At 41.0% G+C, this 21583-nt stretch overlaps 8 protein-coding genes and 1 long non-coding RNA gene across 9 annotated transcripts; 8 read left to right on the top strand and 1 right to left on the bottom strand.

Moving 5' to 3' along the window:
• Positions 1–26: 26 nt before the first annotated feature.
• LOC145706834 (glucokinase regulatory protein-like) lies at positions 27–2934 on the top strand. The gene is made up of 6 exons (XM_081784281.1): positions 27–110; positions 1254–1665; positions 1736–2310; positions 2372–2528; positions 2591–2678; positions 2722–2934. Exons 1-6 carry the CDS (start codon positions 27–29, stop codon positions 2795–2797), a joined length of 1392 nt encoding a protein of 463 aa, XP_081640407.1. The 3' UTR covers positions 2798–2934.
• Positions 2935–2960: 26 nt separating this feature from the next.
• Positions 2961–4750, top strand: LOC145707547 (CDK-activating kinase assembly factor MAT1-like). Its single transcript, XM_081785093.1, has 6 exons — positions 2961–3204; positions 3271–3307; positions 3352–3496; positions 3591–3716; positions 3765–3969; positions 4162–4750. Exons 1-6 carry the CDS (start codon positions 2970–2972, stop codon positions 4314–4316), a joined length of 903 nt encoding a protein of 300 aa, XP_081641219.1. The 5' UTR covers positions 2961–2969; the 3' UTR covers positions 4317–4750.
• A 166-nt stretch (positions 4751–4916) lies between these two features.
• On the top strand, positions 4917–7791 carry LOC145707544 (clusterin-associated protein 1-like). The gene is made up of 13 exons (XM_081785090.1): positions 4917–5028; positions 5072–5121; positions 5203–5274; positions 5416–5503; positions 5685–5769; positions 5838–5903; positions 6112–6172; positions 6404–6496; positions 6574–6644; positions 6693–6765; positions 7269–7331; positions 7379–7450; positions 7500–7791. Exons 1-13 carry the CDS (start codon positions 4920–4922, stop codon positions 7707–7709), a joined length of 1113 nt encoding a protein of 370 aa, XP_081641216.1. The 5' UTR covers positions 4917–4919; the 3' UTR covers positions 7710–7791.
• A 15-nt stretch (positions 7792–7806) lies between these two features.
• Positions 7807–10854, top strand: LOC145707542 (guanine nucleotide-binding protein G(q) subunit alpha-like). The gene is given in 5 exon segments (XM_081785088.1): positions 7807–8036; positions 8082–8259; positions 8303–8896; positions 8960–9005; positions 9008–10854. Coding segments are annotated over 5 exon segments (1275 nt in total). The 5' UTR covers positions 7807–7812; the 3' UTR covers positions 9241–10854.
• Positions 10855–10916: 62 nt separating this feature from the next.
• LOC145706492 (fanconi-associated nuclease 1-like) lies at positions 10917–15217 on the top strand. Its single transcript, XM_081783909.1, has 8 exons — positions 10917–11729; positions 11772–12208; positions 12255–12416; positions 12461–12831; positions 12878–12986; positions 14536–14747; positions 14792–14887; positions 14926–15217. Exons 1-8 carry the CDS (start codon positions 10944–10946, stop codon positions 15213–15215), a joined length of 2463 nt encoding a protein of 820 aa, XP_081640035.1. The 5' UTR covers positions 10917–10943; the 3' UTR covers positions 15216–15217.
• A 134-nt stretch (positions 15218–15351) lies between these two features.
• LOC145706495 (large ribosomal subunit protein uL11m-like) lies at positions 15352–16517 on the top strand. The gene is made up of 5 exons (XM_081783912.1): positions 15352–15507; positions 15551–15717; positions 15904–15950; positions 16059–16238; positions 16284–16517. Exons 1-5 carry the CDS (start codon positions 15392–15394, stop codon positions 16452–16454), a joined length of 681 nt encoding a protein of 226 aa, XP_081640038.1. The 5' UTR covers positions 15352–15391; the 3' UTR covers positions 16455–16517.
• Positions 16518–16528: 11 nt separating this feature from the next.
• Positions 16529–17585, top strand: LOC145706496 (uncharacterized). Its single transcript, XR_014134689.1, has 2 exons — positions 16529–16830; positions 16876–17585. It is a non-coding gene; the product is annotated as an uncharacterized LOC145706496 (long non-coding RNA).
• Positions 17586–18601: 1016 nt separating this feature from the next.
• On the top strand, positions 18602–20231 carry LOC145706493 (uncharacterized). The gene is made up of 5 exons (XM_081783910.1): positions 18602–19257; positions 19299–19528; positions 19573–19624; positions 19668–19834; positions 19881–20231. Exons 1-5 carry the CDS (start codon positions 18602–18604, stop codon positions 20057–20059), a joined length of 1284 nt encoding a protein of 427 aa, XP_081640036.1. The 3' UTR covers positions 20060–20231.
• On the bottom strand, positions 20045–21255 carry LOC145706494 (uncharacterized). Its single transcript, XM_081783911.1, has 8 exons — positions 21106–21255; positions 20965–21063; positions 20834–20920; positions 20713–20777; positions 20498–20672; positions 20374–20456; positions 20272–20332; positions 20045–20225 (listed from the first exon to the last, which is right to left on the bottom strand). The coding sequence occupies exons 1-8, from the start codon at positions 21199–21201 to the stop codon at positions 20163–20165; spliced, it is 729 nt and encodes a 242-aa protein (XP_081640037.1). The 5' UTR covers positions 21202–21255; the 3' UTR covers positions 20045–20162.
• Between the last annotated feature and the right edge of the window lie 328 nt (positions 21256–21583).

Below are 21583 nucleotides of genomic sequence, written 5' to 3'. Positions count from 1 at the left end.
GAGATTCTAGCCTTGTTTACTTTAGCATGCGTCCGACTGAAGCATTCAATCCTCTTTCCGATGATATTGACATTGCGGAAAGTGCAGGAATCGTTGATATTCTACAGAAAGTTGACAGTGAAATAATAAAGGGATGGGAAGGATATCCGTAGGCTTACCGGACTAAATTTCGGCCCATATTTCTAGCTTAGTTGGGGGTCATATGATACAGTGTTAGAAAGCCCAGAAGCTGGGCTTTCATTTGGGCACCATATCAAGGGGTTTGGGTCATGCCCGGAAGGCAAATTATGGGACCGGAAGTTCCAAATTCGGGACAAGAACTCTTCTACCGGTTTTTACGATGGGTTTGGGATATCTAGAGCTTTGAAAAATAGGTGAAATTGAAAGCTTAGACTCTGAGCTTTCTTAAGAGCCAATAAAATTTTGCCGCCCGTTGGTCTAGCGCCCTCTAGTGGTCCTAGAAGTTGACCTCGGCAGTGTTTTAGTCTGGAAACTTCAGGTTTCGACTCAAAATTTTCGAATTCTAAACCTACTTATTTCGTTTCTTAAATAACTGTAAACAATAAATAAGTCTAAGAAAATTGAATCACGGTTGATCTTGGAGGTTTTTTCTCATTTTTTCCGAGTTTCTGTCGAAAAATACCCATATTTCCAAGTTCTCTGGCCACTAGAGGGCGTTCAACCCAAGGGCGGCAAGATTTTAATGGCTCTAAAGAAAGCTCAGAGTCTACACTTTCTATTCATCTACTTTCCATTGCTCTTGAGATCTCAAACCCATCGAAAATATCGATCGAAGAGTTCTAGTGCCTATTTGGGAACTTCCGGTTCCAAAATTTGGCTTTCAGGCATGACCCAGACCCCTTGATTTTGGGCTCAAATGAAAGCCCAGCTTTTGAGAATTCCAAATATGTGTCAAAGGACCCCCCGACTACCCTAGAAAAATTGGCCGAATTTCAGTCCGGTAAGCCTAGATATCCGTCTTTCGAATCGACGGAAGTGATTCAAAGTCTGACCGCGATGGCAGATACTTTCGCACAGACCATTCTTCGCGGCGATAAAATCGTTCTTGGAGGTTGTGGGACGTCTGGTCGACTAGCTTTCTTTTGTACCAGAATATTCAATAGAATTTTGCGACGTGAGTTTTCGAAAGAAGCAAGCTTTGAATATTTAATGGCTGGTGGTGATGCTGCTTTGTTTGTTTCGCAGGAGCTCGCCGAAGATCAGCCTGCGCTAGGTGCTTCTGACCTGGATAGAGTTTTGCAAAGTCACAAAAATATAAGCCGGATGGCAAGGCTGTTTTCGTTGGTATTACCTGTGGTCTCTCTGCACCGTACGTCAAAGGGCAGCTAGAGAAAGCTTTGAACGAAGATGACTACTCGGCAGTTATATTAATTGGGCATAATCCTGTCGAACTTGCCCGGCCAAACTTCAGGGACATTGCGCGCAGGGTGAAAGAATCCAAAAAGGGAATCGTCGTTACACCTGTCATGGGCGGCGAAACCATCTCTGGAAGTTCCCGAATGAAAGGCGGTTCCGGTACATTAATTTCGCTCCATTCGGCCTTTCTAGCGTCATTGGCAGCCAATTTTGATAAAATTCCACTCACGGCGAAAGTCGTGGAAGAAATCGTGGGGGCGTTCGGTCAAGCAATCTCTGATCTTTATGGTAAGACCATAATACGATATTTATAACATAATGTTTTGTTTTTATTCATGTTTTTCACAATAAAATTAAGTGAAAAATTCATCGAGTCTCGCGAAATTGATTGACCATTTTGGTAAAAGTCTTAAATTGGATGCTTCCGTCAGGTATTTGGCGGAAGAAGAGTTTGGTGTCCTTGGGCTCATCGATGCGAGCGAGTGTCCACCGACTTACGGATCGCGATTTGACGATGTCAGAGGATTTATTTTTAAAGGCTGGGAAGTTATGGACAATAGAGAGAGTCTCGAATCTTTCACCAAAGACATCGATGAGACTAAAATCTCATTTAATGACTGCAGTGAAAGGACTCAAAGCGACGAAAATCTCCACGTTATTGTGAATGTTTCTGAGAGCGACGAATTCTCCAAAGCTACAGAGGCATTAAGACGAAAGATATCTGGCGAATGTCTTACAATCCAAGACGAATCAACGCCAGAAGATAACCCGATGAGCTTATCGTTCCTACTATTCGATCAAGCTGACGCCCAACTGACTGAGCTGAAAGGAGCTTCGTCGTTAATCAAGTTGCTTCAGCAATTCGTTCGTCATCTCCAGTTCAAGCTCATTTTGAATGCGGGCTCTACTGGTGGCCATGTTCTCAAAGGAATAGTCATCTAAAACTTTTGCTTCCAAGTTTAACTTGATCGTTAGATAACCATACCAAGGCAAGGTCGCTAAGAACCGAATGATTGATGTCAAAGTTTCCAACTCGAAGTTGCTCGAGCGAGGAACTGGGATCGTTGAAACATTCGCCAGTTGCAAAAAAGATGTGGCGTTCACCTCGATCTTGAAAGTAATCCACGATACGGACAACCTTCCTGGATCGGATAGAATAATCTAGTAATTTCAAACAGTAAATTTTACTTTCTCTATCTTGTGCAAGATGCGCTTTTGAACGAGGAAGAGACTTTCCACATCAAAAAGGCCACTCCTATGAACAATATTATACCACGAGCGATTCTTTTGTCTTCAAACAGGTGTCTAAAACTGGCTATTCGATTTGTATTTAAAATATTCCAGAGCTCAAACAGTTGCAGAAGCCACAAGAATTCTGAAAGAGAATCCAGTTATCAGAAACGCGATTCTCAAAGACTAACTATTTTGATGAACAGCCCTTTAATTCTTCTGATTTATATTCCGCACAGTTGTAGTTCCATTCACTTAGATAATTTCTGTAGCACAGTTCAGGTGATTCATTTTTTAAGTGCAATAATTGCGCTGCCAGCATTCCGACTTTAGCATTGAGTCTATTTTTTCAGAAGTCTAAAATGGTCAGAGAACGTACCTGTCCACGCTGTAAAACTACATCTTACCGAAATCCATCGATGAAGCTGATGGTGAACAACTGTGGGCACTCGTTGTGCGAGTCTTGTGTGAACTTACAGTACGCGCGTGGACAGGCGCCGTGCTATGATTGTGGCGTGAATCTGAAGAGATCCAGCTTCAGAGTTCAGTTGTTTGACGACCCGATGATCGACCGTGAAGTGCACTTGCGGAAGAAAGGCTCGGTCTTTTTTTCATAAAAAATAGATCCCATTCTTTGAAGTGTCCGTAGACGGCCCTATTTAGTTCTGAAAGTGTACAATCGCAGAGCTGAGGAGTTCAGGTGCGCTTTTCAGTGACCTCGCAAAATCTAAGGCGTTCTTTAAGCTCTGAGTTCGACTACAATAACTATCTCGAAGAGATCGAAGATATAATTATAGGGTTAATGGAGAACAAACCATGCGCGCTTGATGCCCTTGAAAAATACAAAAGAGACAACCAAAGCGACATCAAGCGAAACTCGGCAAAACGGCCATGGGCTCGAAGCTTCACTCACCTGAGATGTTTCAAATGAGGAATTAATAACGCCAATCAAGATTAGTTTAGATGCGTGAGCCCAATTAAAGGACAAAGAGCGTGCGACTGTTAACGAACAGATCAATCTTGAAAAGCGAAACATTGAAGATGCGAAAATGAAATCAGCGATAGTGGAACAAGAGAACAAGTTAAAGAGACTGAGAGAAGAGCAACTCGTAAGTTGTCCTCAGTCATCGTTATTTTTGCATTAGATGACTTTTTAGCTGCTGAAGAAGCTTGAAGCCGGGGAAGACATTTCTTCCATCATCAAATTCAAAGAAAAAATCATTAATCGTGAAGATGTAGTAGAGACGACAGTTTCGTTCACGGCAAACGAAGAAAAGAAAACTGAGTCCTACAAATATGAGCCAATCGTATTTAGTAACGACGGCGTTCCAGTTCCATCATCCGAAGAACTCTTCAAAGCCGGTGAGGACCCATAAAATGCCCCTTTAAGAAATCATCTTGCTGAGTTCGAGATCAGCGTGCTTTATGATCTGATTATTATTGATTAAAGCTTAATTAATTAGGTAGACAGACTGATTGCCTTTAAACGTTTTACGTAAATAAGACGGCCATGACTGTTTTCGAGATTGTGGCCCAATATAATAACTAATTTAGGATACACCGGAGCTATTAGACAACCCTCCGACTCTCATATGGCTTCTGGTTACACCGCTGAACTTGGTCTTCGCCGCGCCCTAACAGATTCTTTTTCATCGCTATTTTGGCGTCCAAAGTTGACTGCCTCTGAGTTCGAGCCAGTCGCTAGCTAGATGAATAACTAATTAGTTTGCCTTTTGCCGCTCTTATCAGACACTGCTTTTCCGCCGACTCTAATGTATTAAAGACGTTCCCCCAGTTCATTTTGAGCGGCGACTATAGTCAAAATAAATCCACCTCGGTAAATGTTGCGTTAATTAATTTGCGCGATTGCGCGCGATGCTAATTTCGTAAAAAAATAACTTATCATTTGGGGAGTAAATATCTCCAAGTTCAAACACTTGACTCGGCCACTCGAGCGCAGAGCCGCTCGGAAAAGCTACAGATGTTTTTTGTGGATTTGTTTGCGACGGTTTAGAAGAAAATGAAGACAAATTGTGAACGCCGTCCCTGAGTCCAACACTTGCTGTCGTTATTCATATTTAGTCCGCGCGCATAATTATTCAATATCTTTTTTTTTTTCATTCAGCAAGCGCCTACGTTGTGATATTGATTAGAGCCCAGCTTTTGCTGTTTCAGATTCAACCTCTATTTTAACCAACTACGGAGAAAACATTTATTGTGGCTCGCTGGGCTCACTGGCGTTTGCCCCAGTCACTCAATTTCGCCCCGCTTTATTTCCCACTCGAGAGAACTCACTTTCCGAACGTAGTAGAATGTCTTATCGAGAGTTGCGGCTACTGACAGAAAACTTGCGAATGCTGGGATACCCTCGAATCGTCTCAATGGACTCCTTCCGCGAATCTAATTTCTCTCTCACTGCTGGTAATTTCGCTAGGATATAAAAATACTTACATATGAATCGAAGATCTTCTCATTTGGCTGACAGAAATATACGAACCACGAGCAATGATTCCGGAAAGTTTGATCTTTTTATTAAGTCGCCAGAGACGTTAAAATTGAGAGAAATAGAAGGAGAAAATGGTCACTCTTGAACAGAAAAAAATTGATACCGAACACGATCGCGTGGCTCTTATCAAATTCGTCGCGAATACTTTTCTCACCAAGCAGGAACGGACGCTAAATTAGATAAGAAAGAGTTTCGCGGTGAGGTGGGGATGAGGTTATTTATTTATTGCTCTCTCTCTAAAGCTAAACTTGAATGTTTACTCTAAATGTGTAGATTTTGTTAATGTAGCATCCAATTCGAAGCACATTCGACTCAATACAAAACGACTGTATCTAGCGGACGGATATGCGGTAAAGGAGTTGCTCAAGTTAATCAGCATTTTGGTCGAAGGTATAATAATCGATCGAGCTCTATTTGCGCGAAGCTTCAGTTCTCATATTACCAGTTGGCGCGCTCGATTCACCTTTTTTGGAGCGCCTAACGATATTTTGAGCTGGCAAGGGCTCTTGAAGAGACACTGGTGCCTCGAGCTGATGTTGATTTGGGTACAAATTCAAGTTACATTTTATAGCGATCCAGACCCCACCAATCGATGGGAATAAGCTTGGCCATTCGCTGGAAGGAACCATTTCCCATGCGACTATAAAAGAGCTCAGGCAAGGAAACAAAAATGCTAAACCCTTTGTGCGAAAAAATGTTGCTTTTGTTTACATGTCTTCTGTAGAGAGCGAGTGGCAAACATGTCCAGATCGGGAGCGAATTTGTACGAAGCACTTAACGCTGAGGTTAGGCACGCGCGGCTCAACACAGTGTGTTTTCCCTAGGGCACGTTTATGCGTTTGTTGGACTTGCCCTTCGACGATCACTTATCTAAAGCCAATAAAATCACGTAGTATGAGCCCCCAACCGTGCCCCAACTACTAGGCAAAATAGAATAAGAAGAATTGAATAGACGTTTTTTATATTGAGGGAGCCAAAGATGCTGAGCCGCGTTTTAGATTGAGAGGAAGCAGACAGCAGATCTTGGCGAAGCACATGGAACTCTCCACTATTGAAAAGGCAGGGTCTCGCTCTAAGGCGGAATTAGACTCAAACCCCTCGTAAAAATGTGAAAAAACTCTAAGCCATTGAATAGTTCAGCTCGTTGCTTGAATTACTTTCTCGGGCATTAAAAAGAGACACTTGTCCACGTGTCAGACATCCTTGTCAAATTATGTGGTTAGTCGCTCAGAGATATTATTAGTTTTGTTGCCGCCTTATGTGCTCGCATTTTTGAGAGATCTTTTAAAGGCGTTGAAAGAAGCGGCTGCTGCAGCGGACAAAGTGTCCGATTCCGCGACCAAGAAAGTCAACTCGGTTACTGGCGACGAGGCAACGGTCCAGGTACTTCCGATTTCGTCAGCTTTTATCAATTCATACTCGGCGCGTTTAATTTCCTCAAAACTGACAGCAGTATTAAGGCGAAGATCGACAAGAAGAAGTCAGAGATCGAGCGAGCTGAAAAGCGTCTCCGACAAATGATGCAATTACGGTAAATATTTACATCAGAAGATTACCCTTGCTATTCGCGCTATCCCAGCCCTGCTTACCAGGATGAACTCGACGAAATCCAAGCCGATCTGAAGATACTTTACGATGAATATGTTGTAAAGGCAGAGGCTCTTCTATTCGCATTAGATGACTTATTGAGTATTTTATGCTTTAATTTATGGCCGAATCAATCGATTGGCAGTTTTCGAAAAGTCCTATCAGCACTTCCGCCATATTATAGAGCCGATATGGTTCACATATAATCAATACACTTTTTATTGCGATGATGATCTCTAATGTGGCTCGTTTCGTCGAGAAAATGAACCAAATAGCCGCCCAAGTAGATTTATTTTAACAAAAACAATTTGCCGCCGTAAAAAACTCGAACAATATCGAAAAATATTTTTCTTTCTTCGGCGCCGTAAAAAGTTATCACTGTGAGTAGAGTAAAGAGTAGGCTTGTTGAGAGTAGACAACACTCGATGCGTATTCGTATACATATATTGAAAGGTATAAAGTGTATATACACGCCACTGCATGGCATCCTATATGAAGAGATTATAGAATTAAGGCAACATAAATAGCCCGAACGAGTTATCTAATAAAATGAAAGAGCCCTGTTTAGTTCAGAAATGCGGTATATTTAGAGTCGCTGTACGAAGAGCAGAAACTAGCTGAAGAAGCAGAGGTGAACATAGCCATTTTTCTTCGCGCTCGTTTGAGTATTGTTTTTAGGAAGATTCCGGCCTAATCAATACAGAAATTAGCAGCCATGAGCCTATTGGATTAGAAGCTCCGGGATTAGAGGTAACATTTACTGAACAAAAAGAAAATCAAGATTTGTTACTTTCGTCAGCACTTTGACGAAGAAGACGAAATCAGCATCGAGAGCGACGACGACATTTTGCTTGACAAAAAGTTCTATCGAAACAAGAGCTCAGAAAACGACGAAGACGAAAGTAACGATGATGATGAAGATGACGACGACGAGGATATGTCTGGCGACGACGACGACTCAATCAGCGACCATATGATGGAGCCTGGCTTCGACGACGACGATTTTTAAGCGCGTGCACTTCTCCCAACTCCTTTTTACCTTTTTTATGATTGAATATTTTTGCAGCCTTTTTAATATATTTTTCTACATTCCCTCTTTTCCAAATCACGCTATGAACTTTGTTTTTAGACTGGGAAGGCTATACCGACCCGTTCCTTTGCCTTTGCCGAATGGCATAAGCAACCAGATTCAATCATCGAGCATCGTCCAAGATCTAAACACAATGTGTTCATTCCTTCAAAAATTTGTCTGTTGCGCTTCTGACGAGAGCCTAGTCGCTGCTGAAATCAACAAACAAATTGAAAGGGAAATAAAGAAGCAAAAGCGTGATGCTAGGTGAGTCCTTTCAAAGTCACGCCTGCTCTCACCTTCGCGTTTCAGAAAAGAGCTGAAGCTTCTTTTGCTCGGAACAGGAGAGTCAGGGAAAAGTACTTTCATCAAGCAAATGAAGATCATCCATGGCAATGGGTTTTCTGACGATGACAAGAAACACGGACTCAAGTACATTTACCAAAATATCTTCACATCCGTACAGAACCTTATCAAAGCAATGCATCAGGTTCGGCCATTTTTAGGCTTTTGGATTCTAGTCTTTCTTTCAGCTTCAAATTGAGTACGAGCGCGCTGAAAATATCGAGGCGGCGCGATTGCTGTCAGAAATAAGTGTTCGAGATATCAGCACCCACTCTGCATTCTATCCTTCTGTGAACAGAATCGGCACCTTTTGGCGGGACAACGGAGTCCGAGCTTGCTACGAGAGACGCCGAGAATTTCAATTATCAGACTCAACTCACTTCTTCCTTTCCCAACTCGATAGAATATCGAGGATAGATTACTTTCCTACAGACGAAGACATGCTTCGTGTTCGAGTTCCCACAACTGGAATTCTAGAGTACCCATTTGCCACGGCTCTAAATTATCTAGTCCTTCCATATTTTTCTCTGGTAGTTTTACTAGAACAATTTATGAGCCGTTAATCAGACCTCGAATCGATCGTTTTTCGAATGGTCGACGTTGGAGGGCAGAAGTCTGAACGTCGCAAATGGATTCATTGCTTCGAGCACGTGACTTCAATCATGTTCCTTGTTGCCTTGTCAGAGTATGACCAAGTGCTAGCAGAAGACAGCAGTCAAAATAGAATGGAAGAATCCAAGACCCTATTTCAACATATTGTAGAATACCCATATTTTCAACAGGCGCGGTCTCACACCATTGCAACTCATCAACCTTATCTAGTATCGAGTTGAGACCCTAATCAGTCGTCGGTTATTTTATTCCTTAACAAGAAGGACCTTTTGGAGGAAAAATCCAGACGAGTCACCTGCGGACATACTTTCCTCAGTACCCCGGCAACGACCGCGACCCCACGGCTGCTCGCGAGTTCATTCTGGGGATGTTTGTCGAGCTTAATCCAGACCCCGAGAAAATCATCTATTCCCACTTTACTTGTGCTACCGACACCGAGAATATCCGCTTTGTTTTCGCTGCGGTGAAAGATACGATCCTGCAAGCGAATCTTAGGGAATATAATCTTGTCTAACAAAGAAGCCTGAAAACTACGCGTTTATCAAAATTCCTTGCTAAGGAACACCTATCCATCTTAAATGAACCATTCGGCGGCTCATCAGACTTATGGAAATTTATTCAGCGGTTTTATCCTCTCTTGGAATAACTCTTAGTTGCCGTGATGAAGATCTGCAGTGAACCAAAAATATCCAAAAGTCTATCTCCTTGATTCCTGAAATGAAACGATAGATTGCTTATTGTTTTCACAGCTCTGACTTACATATAGTTATATAGTTGCATTGCTTAAATAATTTATTAAATTAAACCAACCAAAAGCTGATGCATAAGACCTCTTTTTGGCCTTATATATCTTTTGTAAATACAACAATCGAATCATAAAGTCTTGCCTGAACACAAACTGATAGTCTGTTGCTTTTTAAAGACTCACAAGACGGAGTACTCAATCTATTTTTGCTTCCCATGGTGAAAATCTGATCGAACTTGGTTTTCTACCATAACGAATATGTCAAGAGGCACGTTAATTATCGTGACCTTACGACGCTGCAGCTATGAGATTGCCCCTCAACTTTCTGGTATCTTCTGCACATGCAGTTCATTTCCTCCTGCATCAATAAAATATACCTAACTATATATCTACCTTGCTCTAGTTTTGAAAACTTTGTTATGGGATTAAAGAATCTACTTGGCGATGAATCTATCAATATCAGTCAAAATTGAATCGAAAATCTGGAAGACATAGAAGAGACCTGCTTTGTTGTCAAGATCTCATAAAGGTTTTAAGTTTTTTAATGTTCTAAATCAAATTTGGAAGTTTCCAGAAAATTTACGAATTCCAAAGTTTTTAACCAAGTGATTTATAATTTTAACGCGGTAAAAAATTACTATTGAATAATCGTTGGTTCTGATTGAAACTGGAGGAGCATGATTAGGAAGAAACACAAAGCATTCGAGCACTGAGTTTATAAATTGATTGTTGTTTGAAACAAGACATACGAGTCATTTAGTTGGTCTACTCAGCTTTTTGTCGGAACTGTGTGATATAGTGTATCCTTGCTTATAATTGCAATATTGTTCGGTGTTAATAGATTTTTATCATTATTTATCATCGCGCTTCTTTTGATCGAAATTTACCCTTTCTCTGCATATATCTACATATTTCTTGAGACCCACAATCTTCTATTCCTGAATATATCTAAGTTCCTTTATCTTTCGCTTGCGGTTGGGCTACAATTGACACCAATATGAGTACTTGAACTGAAATTGAGTTTACAATATATTTAATTGCTAAATATGAAAATCATATCTTTACTTACATCTTTGAAATATATATTGACGCCAAATTTAACCAATTGTATATTTAAAACAGTCTTACCACTACTACAGAATAGCCAGTCATTCCTTACTAGCATTTAATACTATTTCGTTGTCGAATTATTGCCAGCATATACCTTACATGCAGCTTTTTCTTTAATACCAAAGCTGCGTCATTTGTTAATATAATTTATAATCAACTTGAAAAATACTGTACATTTTTTCATCAAAATCACTGTATATCTATCTGTTATAGTTACAGTAGTCAGGTTTCGAACCTTTTACATGCGATGAACCCTGTTTTACTACTATTATGCATCTCATGGTTTTATAAGAAAGCATTAATAGATTTATTCGTCAAATACATTTATTCAGAGAAAGTTTACTCTGCAAAAAGACTTCTTTATGCCAAAAAAACGAAAGAACCTATCACCTCCCAGGCATGAAGCTCGAGTGGCTTGGAATCGGCTTTTTAAGCCACTTAGAACGCGAAACTCTGAACAAAACGCTCCTGAAGCGTACCTTTCTCTTGAGAACGAGACGCCTGTAGAACTGCCGATCCCTCCAAAAAAGGATACAAAAGAAAATATCCGTGCTGTTAAAACGCCTAAAAGAAAGCGCTTGAATGATGAGCCAAGCACCTCTTCAGCTCCCCCTGTTGAGGACCAGCCTTCCACGTCAGCCACTCTGCCCCCTGAAGATATGGATTATGAGGAATCGAATGATGGTCTCGATCAGATAGAAGTAGTATCGGTTGAGGCATTGACTCCAGCGGAGGCCATGGAAATGTCATTTGATGATCCCCCTTCCAGCTCTGATGACGGAGTCCCACCTCCATCGAGTACTGGAGACGGTCCCGGTGATACCACTGTTCAAAAAATTCCGAACGATGCTATGCAGACTAATTCCGTTGATCGTGCTCCAGAGGAAGTCCAAAATAGCAGCCAGGACAGCACGCCTGATGAAGTTGTATCTGCCCTAGATACGTTTTTCAGAAATGTCTACAAGGACTTCAAATCCAATGACGAAGAGTGGCAGCGGCGATGGACGCTTATTCCTGAGTTTGCGCAGGAATGTATCGAAAAGATAAATACCTGCCATCCATCTGCTGTCGATGAGGTTCTCAGATGGTATGCTCGATCTCAAGGATGGCGAGCTCGACTGAAAAAGTCGTTTGATGATGATTTCAAGGTAACCTATCAATACATATCTTTTCTCAACTCTTCTAATAAGGTGCTCGTCAACAAGGGCATTATCAAGCAGTTTTGCGAGAAGGTAGACATCAAATTCGAAGAAGTGCTCGACATTATGAGTAAAGACGAGATGACGAAGTTCGCTCAGCGTCAACTCGTTGGCAAAGCTGGTTCGATGGATGCGATGAAAGCAAAACTTCTTGCTTCTTTCAAAGAAGGAATGAGAGTGAACCCCGTTACGAAGAAACGAAGGGCCGACTTCTTGCTTTTGTCAGCAAAGCGAGCTGTAGAGGGCAGATACCAACTTTCTCAGGCCCACTCTGAGAGCTTGAATATTTTTTTCCTACTTCACTCGCCTTCGTTGGTCCAACATAGAATCGAAGATGCGACTTCAGTTGCGCAAGGAATTATCCAGTCGATTTCTCGTTTTGGGATGAAAGCGCCTTTGCCGGATACGATTAAAATTACTTCTCCTAGGTTTGAAACATAAATATTAGCTAAAGTAAAGTTAACAAAACTTTAGTTTGATTCAGTCATTCAAGGACGGGAACTTCTTGCTATGTGCATTGAAACTGAAAATATCGGTACAAAATGCAATGGCTCTGAAAGACTGGAGCGGCGCGGAGGAACAGTGTGATATCGCCAAAAAACGATTTTCGCAGTTTTGCTCGAACTTCAAGGAAGTGTATGTAGTTATAAGTCAATACCAATAATAATACCGATGAATAGGCACGAAGCTCACGTTGCTCTTCCTCATTATCACTTCCGTCTTACTACAACCGGTGTCTTCGCCAAGATCTCATACTTTCGAGTTGAGATTCTTGAGAAACGTAAGAAATTTCAGGAAGCCGCCGATGCTATCAAGCAAATACTATCGGGTAATTGCTTCTTTCCCGATAAATTCAACCATCGACGTGGAAAGCTATGGATAAGACTCATCTTGAATCTGCAGCATGTGAACGCAAAGCCAGATCAGATAACCGAGGTCTTGGAGATAGCGTTGAAGGATACATCCCTGAATGAAGTGAATAAAGCAGAACTCGAGGTTCGAATGGAAAAGTTCCTTCATAAGGGTGCACTTGGAGGGATTCAACTAGAAGGTTTTGTTGATTTTATTTCCTTTGTCTATATAATTCGCTGCTCCAGGTTGGAAGGTCGCGAAAGGAGAAGCTGTGCGCCTCTCTTCAAAATCAGGAGTGAAGGAACACTCAAAAAAATGGATAACGACGATTGACGGCAATCAATTTGTCGAAACGTAAGAAATCTATGTACAGTGGCGTTTCAAACGCCGCGTTTGCGGTTTCCTCCCTATCCAAACGCGTCTAGAGAGGGAGGCAACGCGGGACAATTTTTGGTTTAATTTTATGCGCTCTTCTAGAAAAAGGGGGTTTCCTTACATGGTACAGATCCTTACATGGTACAGATCCTTACATGGTACATTTCCTTACATGGTACAAAAATACAATTGTACCATGTAAGGAATTTGTACTATGTAAGGATTTTTGTACCATGTAAGGAAATTCGAAATAAAAGTTTTCAAAAACAAAAATTGACACATTTACTCAAAACAATATTCTACTCGACCCCCAATCAAGCATAAATTTTTTTTTCAAAAATTTTATTTTCATTATATTTTCAAAATTGGACTCTTCGACACTCGTTTTAGTCGGTTGGTCGATGGTAAGTCGATATTTTAAAATGTAGCCCTTACAAAAATTGGCAAAATCCGTGGTCGGTCGGGTCCGATTTTCGGTCGGTTTTTGATTGCGCACCAATTATGAAAATTTTACAATCAAAATAGTTCGCGTTAGAATTATAGAGTCTCATACATCGCATGTGCGTTAGAACGATAAATTTGCACCCCACTTCTTGAATTATTTATCGAAAAACTTCGAAAAAATTGTTTCTAAATCGCCATGTCCATTTTGGACATTTTTTTTAAGAGTCGTTACTCTAAAAATTTCTGCAGACGGACCTGAATCGAATCGCGCCCTAATTGCATGTTTGGGCGCCCGCCCGCTAAAAGCTGAAAGTGAGAAAATCTGCCTCGGGCGCGTTTGTGCGGCATTTTTTCTCCTCCGCTCCCGCCGCGGCAGTGCGCGCGCTACCACGTTCCCGCCACAGCGAAAGCACCCGGATTTCGAGACCTTGGTCACCACCAGAAAACCCATCGAATTTGAGGCCCATAACGACGGGGCCTCGTAACGATCTGACCATGATTGCAGGGAGTAACAGGCGCCGGAAGGTGCTTCATGTTCAAAATGGACATTTTGGCCGATTGCGGTTAAAATCATCCATACTTAAAAAAGGGAATTTTATAAAACCTAAGTTTCATATCCGAAAGGCCGACCCGTCCCGACCTTGAAAAAGGGTAATCGGCACCGACACTTGACCCGACAACTTATAAATGTCTCTAAAAATTGAGAACAAAGACGAAAATGTAATAAAAAAAATATTTTTTGAAGTAAAAAATATGGTCAATAGGGGGGTAAGATAGAATTATGTTTTGGCTGAATGTGTCGATTTCTGTTTTTTAAAATTTTTTAATTTTGAATTTCCTTATATGGTACAAAAATCCTTACATGGTACATTTCCTTACCTGGTACAATTCCTTACATGGTACAATTTGATTTTTGTACCATGTAAGGATTTTGTACCATGTAAGGAAATGTACCATGTAAGGATTTGTACCATGTAAGGAAACCCCTAGAAAAAGAGCGTCTGGATAGGGAGGCAACGAGGGACGCTCAAACAGGGAGGAAACCGCAAACGCCACTGTAATAGCTTTTTATAACAAAATTTAGCGTCGAACATCTCGGTCTGAGGATGATAAAGCATTCTCATAACCTCGACTCAGGGGAGCACGCCGAGGGCAGCCTCTTCTCGACGATCTTCTCTCTTTTATTCCACGACATAATTTACGCCAATGTTCCAGGCGTATTTATTTCTAAGTATCAAGAGGGCCCTTTGGATTTCTATTCCCCTGACTTTTATCAAAATCGACAAGTGCAAATTGGTAATAAACCATTCTGAGTTATCAAAGTTCACTTATATTTTCAGAAAAACGACTCGAAGATCTCGAGGAAAAATTCGAAGGTGTATTAAAGGAGGTCATTGAGCTCTACGAAACCGTCCCTTCATCAAGACCCATTATAGGTAAAGCAATCAATTTTTTGGAACTAAATTTCCATAAGGAGTCGGACACCACCCAGACAGATTCTCTGTCGCTCGGCTAGAAGCACTTTGCAAGTGTCTCGGTGGAGAGGCTTTGAGCAACATAATCCGGCGTCTTTTGAAAGATTCGTCCTATCGATCTGGAATGCCTGACCTTATTGCATGGTCTTCAACAGGTGAAGAAGGGCGATATCTTTTCTGCGAAGTCAAAGCGCCAAACGACACTCTTTCCTACGGACAGAAACTGTGGCTCAAGTATCTCATGTCCACAGGTGTCCACTGCCAACTTCTTCAAATCGCCGAAGCTTAGAACAACAAAGACCTCAAGCGGGCCACTGTGATGCTGCCTTAGATAATTTTGAATGAAAAAGTTCTCGTCGCTGCTTATTCAAAAAACTTTTATCATTCTTGTCATTTATCATTATTTATCTATAAAACTGCCTCATCAAGGGACATTAACTGTATATATTTACATTAGACGAGGAAATGCGGTTTACTCTTGTTAAAAAAGGCAAGGCCGGCCAATTGCTATTCGATCACAAGCGTGTTGGAAAATTTAACCCGTGGCTTGCTAGTAATTCATCTCAGAAAACAATATTCTGGTACGAATCACAAAGACTTGTCTCGTGTTTACATCGAATTTAGTGAAATTCATGCACAGCAAAGCACTGGAGGCCCTCCACTTGGACCTATTCTCGGCGCGAAAGGCATTCCGCTAAATAAATTTAACGACGATTTCAATAAAGTATCTTCTCATATAAAATCTGGTGTTCCATTGAATTGTAAAGTTGAATTCGAAGGAGCAGGAAAGTCTCGGCTTTATAATTATCTAAATAGAGGACTTTTTTATTGTATCGTTTAACAAATATTTACACTTACTGCGTTGAACGAATAAATAGATTCTACTCGATCGTGCGTTTGTGCATATATTTTCAGTGATGATATTTCTTTAAACTTATAAATTTTCTAATGAAAAGATGTTAAAAGCCATTCAAAGTGGACCACTACAATTATTGGGCCGACGCTTGCTTTTAATATTCTTCAGGTACGAAATAGGGGGTGGCCTTCTGTATCCGCATATTGAGTGTGATTCAAAAACTTTTGATAAAACCTAAATAGCACTTGATTTACGTCAATATTCACGACATTTTAGGCAGCCGGTTTATCAGAGCCCTCGCACGCCAAAGAAGAAATCATGGGAAGAATTACCTTGAAGCAAGCATACGAAATAGCGAAATACCACGCAACCTCTGAATGGAATATCGCCAGAGATTTAAGCGAGAGAGATATTATTCCTATGATTATTGATGAAGCGCGCAAACTCGGTGTTGAGGTAAAAGAGAATCTAAAAAATGGCGAAAGTATTAACGCTTCAAAGGTTGTCAAAAACGATATGGCTGCTGCCGATTATGCTGCGTTCAGAGAGCATGCCAAGCTTCTGAAAGAAACCTATGAAAGGAGAAAAGCGCAGGAAGAAAAAGATAGACTGGAAGAAATGCGAAGAAAAGCTGCCGAAGCGCGAAAAGCAGCCGCAGCAGCACTTGGCTAATTTGATTTTAACTTGACAGTTTTCCTCGAATTGCTTGTACACGGATAAACTAATCATTTGATACTTAAAATGACTTTAAAATTGCATACTTAGATCGGACTCGGATGCAACTACAAATCGAATGGCTTCATCCGGACATACATCAACATTCCGAGGCATCAAGTATCTCGGTTCAGTTGAAATTATTCGAAGTTTGTATAACATTCCAAAGCCGCTCAGAACAGATATTATTGGCTTTGCGATCAACAGAATACTGCAAAGATACAGCAGATCGAACTTTTGGCTCAGTCACAGTGAAACAGAGACTTCGGTTATTCATCCATATGTCGGGAGATCCCCGATGAGCAAATGGCACCAACACATTTGCGACCTTCACGTAAGTTACTGTTAAACAGGACACCTTTCACTTGCTTATTTTTAGCTCTCTTCGGATAGGATAATAGTAAATGCCAACGATGGAAGAGATATCACAAGAGTATTTGACCACCCGCTCGCAAATGTTTCTGTAGCCGCGAAAGACATTTGCATTCCCAATTTATGGTGCTATGTATCAAGGTCATCTTCTACTTTTGGGTCTCTTCCAGAACGTCGTCTCTTTCTCTTCGAGTGTATCGATATCCTTCAGGCCTCGAAACTTCACGACCTAAATTTACAACGATTTAGTAGTCAACAGTCAGCGCCCTCATCAAAGACTCTCTGTGTTCAGCTTCCTCCACGACCTCATCCAACTTCAACAACATCTTCTCCCCCGCCATTGCCACCAAGAAAATCAAAACCAACAACAGATGAAAGATACTTGAAATTCGTCTAACACTTTTAACCCTTCCTCTTTCCCGTTGTTTTTGTAAATACGTTCTCAAATACAATATTCTTGTGTTTTTTATTTCTCGTTTACAAGCCATCAAAAGAGCCATTTGTATTCAATTAAATATTTATATTACCTTCATCTTCAATGGAGAATCTTTGCGTTCTTGATTCCAACTTTTCCGATACTTGTGGGATCTTGACAAGACCCTCATTTTCTTATCATACGTTCCATTCTAGTTCATCTAACATTCAACTAACAACGAACCATTTTTCCCTTTCATATTGACAAACGCTTGAATTGAGTAAAATAATTCATGAGCCAGAGACGCGCTTTGCCATCGACTGGAATTTTTAGAAATATGAAAAATGGCGTTATATGATTCACGAGAGCTTCAAGTCTTCCAGCTAGAGAGTGCTGCAGATACCAGAAGTTTGTGTGAGTTGCGTGCGGACCTTCTGCTGACTGGTGACTATGGAGGAGGACTCAACCTTTATCAGCGAACGCTCACTCCAAATGTCGAAGGCTTCCAACCACTTTTATACTCAAAAAAAGTCAGCCAACCGATCGTTCAACTGGAATGGACTGACGAGCGAGAGTTTGAAGAGCATTGCATCATGCTTTGTCCAAATATGATAAGTCTCATCAACGTTCTCTTGCCAAGGAATAAAGAAAGTAATGAATACGACGTAAAAACGATCTTTGAGCTGCACACAAAGGAAGATCTGTATTCATTTAGCTGGAAGCTCGCCGAACGTCCTAACCATCTTCATACATTCGCGATGACTCTAAGTGGGAAACTTCTCGTTTCTCGGGGCGAGCGTGTTCTTTACACTGTTCAAGTTTCTTCCGCGAACATGCCTAGCTCGTTGATCTTCATTGAAAGTATGGATAAAATTGTTGTACAGGGAGAAGCGATGACCCTTTGCAGCTACGATCAGAACCAGCTTGCCATGACATCCGATGAACTGGGGCGTAAAGTAGCTCCTTCGATGGATTGGATTTACTTTGGAATCGAAAACATCTTAGAGGTGGTTACAATCGACACGAAACACGCGTCACTTGTTTTTGCGCTGGGGACGAGCAAAGTCTCTGTTATCAACGGTGCAGATGGAGCATTAATCCGAAGTGTGAGTAAAGAAGGAGTACGAATTACTGCCATGAACATTTATGAAACACGAAAAGGTCTTGTACAGATATACAGCACCGAAGAGCAACAAATCATGATTTATTTGGGAAGACGGAAAGTTTGGTCGACCTGCGTTAATTGTGATGTTATTTCCATTTCAAGGTCTGAATCTGGAATGCTCTCTTTTTAACGAAGACTTGGGCGATCAGAACAATGATTATAGGCTCGCAATTGAAAATCGGTAACAGCAAAGTCAAATCCGAAAATCGAATGACTCGCGAAGAGCTTGACCGTGAAATCGGTAAAATTGAAAGATGTCTTGATGATTCTGAAGCGCCGAAAACAAGCCACGAGCCTCCCAAGGCGCGGATGGAGATGGTTCCGTCTCCTGGGCAGCGGAGTGGCGAAATTCAACTTTCCTTTCAAATCAGCTTGCCAGGCAATATTCATTCAATTTGCGTTGACGTCGTTCCTGTGGACCCGAACCTAGGAAGTGTTGAAATTTATACTGATAATCTGGAAGATGAAGTTTTCTTTGAGGGCACCGTGCAAGTGTATTTTGGTAAACTCACGCTCAACTATACACCTTTCCTCAGTCCCGGGCTGATAGCAACAGCTAGTTACATTCACGCAGGAACTGAAGTCTCATCAACAGTCTCAAAGCTTTGTGCGCTGCCCCTTGATCTCATCTGTGCAAAGAGTTCTCTTTCAGAAGTGTCGCCTGGATTCTCCGAAGTCACTCTTTTCGTTGAAAAACCTCAGCACTTGACCTACCTAGAGCATTCACAAGAGAAGTCATTCTCGTTTACAAGTGATTCATTCTGCAAAGTCTCTCTCAACAACTCAACGATGCACATAATCGGTGACAGGTAAGCCAGCTTACTCAACTTCGTTTGATTCCGCTGTCTAGTGTGTCAACTTTGGTATCTTTGAATTCACTGATTGAGCAGAATTTATCACCGAAGTTTTTGAAAATGATACATATCTCGGAAAGCCTGCTGAACGAACGTCTCAACGAAATAATTCAAAACATTAATACTATGTGCAATAAATGGAAAGAACTCAACAGGCATCTAGAACAGAACGTTAAGTTTCTAACTTCCATCCAGAGGACAATCATGATAAAAGCCAAAAGCACAGGTGATTTACGGATCTTGTTTATTCGGACTAAATCAACTATTCAGTCGAAGAAAAAAGTATTTCCAAACTCGTCGAACTTTGCAGAAAAACATCGAAGTAATTACTCTACCTCTTGCTTCAATCCTAATTCTTTGTTTAGTGAAATAACGAGGCACCGGAGTGAAATTCAAAATATCGAAAGAAAGCTCGAAAGAAGCCGAACTTTCTTTTTCGCGGATGTACAGCTAGCTGTTCTGACTAGACTCGTCAACGAGGGTGCAGATTCGAGAGTTATCTGTGAACTTAGAGATATCTTTTGCTCATCAGGTTAATAATTTTCTTATTTTTTGAAAGAACTCTCACACTCATCTAGCAAGCTCAAATGACATGCTTCTTCAAATTGAATCCGACCTAAACTCGCTGTCGATAATCGTCGGGCTCAAGCCTTCCGAAAGCTACCAAGGCGATCCTGCGAAAATACTAAAGAAAACTAGCCAAATAATATCAAAAGTCAGCACTGACACTGTCCAATCACTGTTAAAACGTTTATAATGTCTTTTATTTTTATAATGTAAAATATTTTTTCAATAAATAAATCAGATTTCCAAAAAAAAATTGAGCTCAATTCGTATTCTTTGAGCTTCATAGTTTGCCGTCAGTTCATGGATGTATCAAGGGGGATGGAGATGTCGGCTTCGCTATCATCGTCATTGTAGAACTGAATAAAGATCCCTGTTGCTGGAGCTATGGGAGAGGGTACTCACAGGTTCATCATCTTCATCAACAGAGCTCTGCATTGACTGATTCCATGAACTACTGCTCGAGCTTAATTACCCTTTTAAATAAATAATTAGATTCATTTGTACCTTCGTCGCTGCGAAACGTAGTCGTCTATTGTCACTGGAGGCTCGATTCCCTTTTCGATCGCAAGCTTCCGCGATTCTTCCACCTAAAAACTGGAATCATCGTGTTTGGGTAAATGCTATTTACTTGTTGCTTAATGATAACCGCATATTTGTGGGCGGCTTTTTTCTTCTCAGTGCAGCGCTTGTACCGTCCGTAAAGAACGGAAGCATCGACATTGGCCGGACTCGAAGTATTCGGCTCGTTCAAGAGAGAGACTATTGATAAAAGAACTGAGCGTACCGACTGAGAAGGACTCCAGCTAAAAGGGAATGAAAATGATTTTATTGAAGCAATAGTACCGCTCAGAAGCCAGTTCTCCGCTCATCGGATCGTTGACAGGACTATGGAGGATAGAGATACAGACCTAATAATTTATAAACATCCTGTGCATGTCTATTATTCTCTGTAAAAGTTTCTTACGGCTCCGTCGGCGTAGACATTTGGATGAAACATTGGGGTAGTGAATCGTACAATAGGGGGTTTGTACGGGTAGTCTTTCGGGAATCGCTGAATTTATCATCAATATAAGTGATTTAGATTATTTATTATACAATCTTCACTGGAAAATAGCCTCCTTCGTAAAGTGTTTTTGGAGGACCGAATACCCCAATTTCCCATTCGTACAGGAATTTCTCGTCGTATTTGATCATCTTAACGTCAAACTAGAAAAAGTAAACGAATTCTTCCCTTACATGGAAGCCTTCGAGGGGATTAGTAATCAAGCCCTTGAGCTCTTTGAGAAGAACTTTTGAAGAGGTTTGAAAAGCTGATTTTTGCATTTTGTCCATTCGTGCGTGTCCTTGGTATCTCTTTTTCGTTGTGCCTCATTTCGGAGCATCGGTTGTTTTTATCTACAAAAAGAGATGCAGCTGTTCAATTTTCCGTTACAATAATATTTTTTCTCGCCTAATCGTACTTCAATCCATACCATTTGCCCGTAGGGCAACTGTAGGTGTTCTATCAAGAACTTATTTTACTTTTAGGTACTCAAAATATTGTGTGTGCCTGGAGATACCATCTCTTTCGTACTTTTTAATTGATCCGCACTTTTTTATTGCTCAGTTAGGCGCTGCTGAGAGTGATCAGAGCAGCATAATCGTGAATTTCCCACTCGGATAGGCTGCATTACTTTGGAATCAGCCGCTACGTCAATAACGATAAAGAATTGCC

This window comes from Oikopleura dioica, chromosome XSR, assembly GCF_907165135.1.
Source record: "Oikopleura dioica chromosome XSR, OKI2018_I68_1.0, whole genome shotgun sequence".
In the NCBI taxonomy this organism is placed as follows: Eukaryota; Metazoa; Chordata; class Appendicularia; order Copelata; family Oikopleuridae; genus Oikopleura; species Oikopleura dioica.
This window is presented reverse-complemented; position numbering and strand designations above follow the sequence as displayed.